The 5863-nt window shown below is 45.3% G+C and overlaps 1 protein-coding gene across 1 annotated transcript; it reads right to left on the bottom strand.

Annotated features, from left to right (window-relative positions):
• Nucleotides 1-245: 245 nt before the first annotated feature.
• On the bottom strand, nt 246-5043 carry LOC143319810 (uncharacterized). Its single transcript, XM_076729034.1, has 7 exons — nt 4971-5043; nt 4587-4697; nt 4278-4400; nt 2886-3261; nt 2695-2754; nt 2259-2584; nt 246-2109 (listed from the first exon to the last, which is right to left on the bottom strand). The coding sequence occupies exons 2-7, from the start codon at nt 4695-4697 to the stop codon at nt 529-531; spliced, it is 2577 nt and encodes an 858-aa protein (XP_076585149.1). The 5' UTR covers nt 4971-5043; the 3' UTR covers nt 246-528.
• Between the last annotated feature and the right edge of the window lie 820 nt (nt 5044-5863).

Raw genomic sequence — 5863 nt, forward strand, 5'->3', positions numbered from 1 at the left:
TTTATATATAACTTGTTCAATGACTTACAAAAATAAAGTTTACATTCAGCAGATGGACAGGAAAGAATGAATCAAAGGTTAAAGATTTGGCAAAAATGATAATTGTACTTTTACTTTCTTACACATTTCTCTTCCACACAGTTTATAAGACAAACACCTAAATACGTGTCAGATTTAGTTCATTTTGTCAAAATCTGGAATCTGGATTTATCCTTTTTAAAAAGTCACACATCCTCATTCATTAACTGTCAGAATTAAACGTATGCAGGTCATGGAATAATGGTGAAGCTGAGAATCATCTCAAGGCATTTGTTCATTAGAACAGTTGAGCCCATTTGACAAAAGCATTTTGAAAGTAACCCTTTAACTTGAATCATATTTAAATAGACTAAGACTAACAGAAAAGTGTCTTTAAAGCTCATCGATCTGCCAAATTGAAAAAATATTTGGGTTTTGAATTATACATTCTGGTGGTACTAATTCAAAACAAATAAAGGTTTTCACATTTGTTAGAAATTTTCTATTCATTCATTCAGTTTTCAGGACTTTCTCTCCTTGTTTGACCAGAGAGTCCATGCCGTCGTTCACTGTTCTTGCCACATTTCTTGTAGCATCATCGGTCTTTTCTGACGTGTTGTCGTTGCTGAATTTTCGTCTGCCCACCTCAGATACCGCGGATCCAGCAGCTGCCCCGACAGCTCCGCCGATCACACCCCCCAAAAACACACCGAGCACCAGACCCAGCAGCGCACCCCCTATGACGACTTTGGGCACTTGTTTAGCAGCGGCCCCAATTTTCTCCCACACTGAGCTCTCAGCCACCATTTTGGCCCCCGCTTTGGCCCCGGAGCCCACCTTCCCCCACACTGGACTCTGTGCCACCTTCTTTGCACCAGCACCAATTCCAGCTCCAACTCGCACAGAGTTGTCAGCCAGCAGTTTAGCTCCGGTTTTGGCCCCAGATCCTACTTTTCCCCACATAGGACTCTGCGCCAGATTCTTTGCCCCGGATCCAATCCCAGCTCCGACACGCATGGACCTCTCTGCCATCACTTTTGCCCCTGAACCTACTTTTTCCCACATGGGACTTGCGGCTGCTGCCTTTGCTCCAGATCCCACCCATGCAGAACCATCCACCACTACCTTGGGAACTCTATCTCCCACCAGTTTGGACACATGTCCGGCACCAGCTCCCACCTTCCCCCACACAGAACTATCAGCCACCATCTTCTGGACATTTTGTGCTCCACTGCCGACTGTCCCCCACACTGGACTACTTTTCACCTTCTTTGCCCCCTCACAGACCCACACAGAGCTATCTGCCAACAGCTTTGGTAAATTCTTTGTACCAGACTCCATTTTCTCCATAATGGAACGGAGAAGTGAAGGTGACATGTTGGAAAGCGTAATAGGAGGAAGGCTCTCGATATTCATGTCTTTTACACTCATCTCTGCCTCATCCCTTGTTTTCTCAATCTCGTCCTCTCTCACTTCCTCTTCTGCCTCAGCCACAGGCTGCATGTAGGGATAAAGAACCCGCCTTTCAGAGCTGAGCTGTCTAACGTCTCCTCGTCTGCCTTCCTCTAATGTTTTCCCCTTTCTCTCCCTTGCTATCTCCACCTGCCTCTGCCTCAATCTGTTCTCCGCCTCCTGAAAAGCTGGACAAGAATAACACTGACCTCCGGCCTCCTCCACTGTCTGCTCCACCTTTTGTAGCAGCTCTGCCACATTCCTGCTCTTTCTCCAACCCCCTCTGTTCTCCATCACATGAAACCTGTCCCCGCATTTCTCAACGAGCTTTAACAAATCCCCCCGCTGACCAGCAATGTACGCCTCCACGCTGTCGTTTCCAGCCTTCCCGCTCTCCATCAGTTGATCTGCGTAAGTAAAGAGGACCAGAGTGTGTTTCTGGACTGCCTCTGGGCCAAAAACGGACTCGAGGGCCGACAGAGCCTGCAGCTCGGTCTTTGCAGGCTGGTCTAAGGGGACGCACAGGAGGAAGGCATGAGGACCGGGACTGGACAGAGCCACACAGGAGGAGATCTGAGCTCGCACCTCATCTGGAGTTTTCTCTGAATTGAACCAGTCTGGAGTATCCACCACCGCCACCTGCAGGTGAGAGAGGAGATGCATGCAGCGATATGAAGAGTCGACTCATAGGAAATCAGCCAGACACAAAACAAGAAGAGCGTGTCAAACGTTAGCTGTTTGGTGGTTTTGGTGGAACTGTGCAAGCAAACAACATCTTAATAACTTACCCGTCTTCCTTCAACCAGAGCTTTCTTCTTCTCACACTCCTGAGTGATCGCTATGAGGCTGTCAGGGCGTGACTCAAACTCCTCCTGCCCCAGTATGATGTTGCCAGCTGTGCTCTTCCCTGCCCCAGATCGCCCGAGCAGCACCAGACGTAGCTCCGGAGAGGATGACGAGGAGGATGAGGAGGAAGGGGGGAATGCCGGGGTGGAGGAAGGAGAGGAGGTGAAGGTTGGCGAAGAGGGGGAAGAGGAGAAGACAGGCGAATGAGAAGCAGAGGTCGGAGAGGCCTCAGGGGATCTCTCTTCAAAGCTGTTGATTCTGTGGTGAACTGGAAACAATTGGGTGGAAATTGAGTTTAATATTGAAGATTTTAAATGTTTTTAAACTTCAAACATCATAGAAGCAAACTATAAAGTAACAGTGAGTCCCGTGACTTACAAGTAGTGGTTACTTTTGGAGATGGTTTAGCATCAGACATTTGTGAGAGTATAGCTCCATCTACAGAGGGAAAACAGGGAGTCCTGTTCATTTTCTGCTCACATTTCTCCTTTTTTTTACATTTCATTGTGATGTAGAAGCAACATTGGATACAAAAATGGGATCCAGTGCCAATTTCTGTTGGTGTTTACCTGCATTTAGTCTGAAACTGGGTGTTCTCTTCACGTTCCTGTCATCACGCTGCTCTGAATAGGACTGTCGCTCTGGTGCTGGAGCTGAATGAAGCCCGTTAGACACTTGGCTCACACCCACTCTTCCCTCTATAACATCCTTTTCCTCTCCTCTCCTCCTCTCCGAGGCGTCGCTGCGCTCCTCTCCTCTATCGACACTCCTCTGTGTCTCTGTGTTTGTGATGTGTGTCGCGGCGGCCGTCTCTCTTCTCTCCTCTTTTTGAGCTCTATAACTTTCCATGAGCTCTCTCCTTCTTTCTTTCACTAGTTTCTCCAGCTCTCTCTCCTGGGCTGTTTTCATATAGTATACCCCGTTTTTCTTCACCAAATTGTCCACCTGTAGCATAAATAGATACATGAAGGAACAATACATTTAGGAAATGTCTCTCATACTCGTGTTTCCAATTACAGTGTCATGTTTATACCCAGAGAAGCGATTTTTGAAGAAACTTCTGCAGTGTGAATGCGGGATGTTGAAAAGCTGATGCTAAACTGCACTTGAATGGAGTTTCTGCTAAAAGTAGGAATGGGTCGATAAAAGTTATAAATGCATGAAAAAGTATAAGAAGGAATATAGAAGGAAGGGGCTGAATGATTCAAAATATAGTGTGAGCTAGAAGCTGAACTGCGTTATTTGATAAATGAAACCAAAATGAAAGTTAAAACTGCAATTGTATGAATGATATGAAAAGGTTGAATTAATGAGAGAAAGTCTCAAATGTTGTGAATGATTGATAGTTAATGATAGTTTGAATGGTGTTTCTAGATGGAAGTATGAGTAGAAAGCAGCTGAAAAACCTTGAAAAAGTGCAAAAATGTGGGAATTTTGAACATTACATCCATTCAAAAATATGAAAAGCGTGAATGAGAAAAGTAGAGGCTTGCATGTCCTAATTGAGCTGAATGTTTTGGAATATGAATGATGTTTTTGGAAGGTGTTAAAGGCCAACAAAAAACAAACACAAACAAACAAATCTTGTTATTCACTAATTCCTGCAGTTAATCTCCACTGTGGAACAAATGGCATGTCAGGTCAGGGTTTTTTTCCAATGTAATAATCCTAATTATTAGTACCCAAACTGGTCCTGAGTACGGCTGGGTGTGATTATATGAGTGTGACACAGGGTGTTGCTGGGAAACAACAGACAAATCTGTTAAAAAGACCACAACAAAACAGAAATTCAATGTCTGAAAAAGTGCTTGACAAAAGTCATGAAATCCACGTCCCTCATGTCAAAGTGTTTTTTGAAGTACACATCAAAACGGACAAAACCGTGAGATAACCACCATCATCAGTATGAAAACAGAGGAGCTGTGAATACACACTGCAAAATGTGTGTGAAAGCTTCTCACCTTCTCCAGCAGCTCATGGACCTGCTCCCTGTCCTCCTGCTGGCGATTATTGATGACATGGTACCTCCCCCCGCAGCGGTCAATTATGTGCCTCAAGCCTGGGTGTTCTCTCTGCAGGTACTCCTGTGGAAAACAATTCAGATTTGCAATAGACTGTTTCTCTCTTGCTCTTACAAACTGCAAATGATTAGTTCAATCTGGACACCGTGAACGGTGAGGAAACACTGTAAGAATATCTGAAGGACACTTAGCATACCTTTAAAAATACTAAAACTAGGAGGGTTGAGACTGAGAGTGCAACTCTAATACCTCCACTTTTCTTCCCATCAAGTAGTCCCCACAGGTGAGCAGGACCAGGGTGTGATCCAGCGCCTCCTCCCCAAACACCTCCTCCAGCTCGGCCGGCACACGACCCTCCATCTGGGAATACCAAGGAAAGAAAAGGAGAAACATTATTCGGGCTAATATTTGGGCTTCAGGTGCTAAAGATGCTTCCGTAAAAAAAAAAAAGACATGGTAAAATTTTCAAAAAAGAAAAATATCAATGAATACTGTATATATAAGGAAACACACGACTCTAAATCAAATATTTTACTTGTAAAACTACCAAAAAGATGTCACTGATGATGGCATGAGCAAATGAGAAACAACGGCAAAACACAAGTGAAAGGCCACATAGGAACCACAACCAACCTCTGTGAACTGGCTAACAGGCACCAGCAGCAAAATAGCGTGCAGGCCTGGTGCCACCAGTGTCACTGCTCGCTCCGTCTCCTTCCGTACGCTGTCCTCCATCTTTCCACCAGTCCAGTACCACCTTGGCGCCTCCACCAGGGTCATTCTCCTGCCATCAGAGACGCCCTGTCGGAGCTGGCAGCTCCTGGAGGCATCAGGAGAGATGGGGGACAGCTGGCCCAGGATAGTGTTTGCTGACGACGTCTTCCCACATCCAATGTTTCCCAAAAGAACGAGTCTGAGCTCTGGGGGCGAGGACTCGTAGTAGCTGCCTCTCAAGTGTTCACTCATAGCTGGAAAGTGAACAAAATCAAAGGTGTGTCGTGAGAATGTGTTCATACGTGTGGGTTTAATCAACGGTTTGCCTCTAGACTGAAACGAGAGCTGAAACCACATGAAAACAAAACTGGAAAAACTGAGGATGAGACAGGTGGGGGAGGAGCTTAGTTATCTAACCTGACACCTGATAATGTGGTCAGGATGAGGCCATGATGACTTATAATAAACATGAAAGCCATGATGTCTGTGTTGTCTTTTTCATCTGTGATGCATGTGATCGCCTCTCTGGAGTGTTTGTTATCGTGAATCGTTAAAACAACAGTCTTCTTATGAAGTTTCCTTGGAGCATCACGGTTCTTACCTACACATTCACTTCATCCTCTCACCTGCTGTGCATGAATTAACAAGAACCAAGGTAACTGATAACAGCTGTGCTCTTACACGAAGCTTTCGGTTCACATTGCTTCCCGTTGTCACTTGGTCCCTTTTTTTTTTCTCGGTGTGCCTGAGAACACACCACACCTTGCCAGTCCTGTCCTACGACATTTTCTACCTGGACTTTTATATTTGGA

The sequence above is a fragment of the Chaetodon auriga genome, chromosome 4 (genome assembly GCF_051107435.1).
Source record: "Chaetodon auriga isolate fChaAug3 chromosome 4, fChaAug3.hap1, whole genome shotgun sequence".
Classification (NCBI taxonomy): domain Eukaryota; kingdom Metazoa; phylum Chordata; class Actinopteri; order Chaetodontiformes; family Chaetodontidae; genus Chaetodon; species Chaetodon auriga.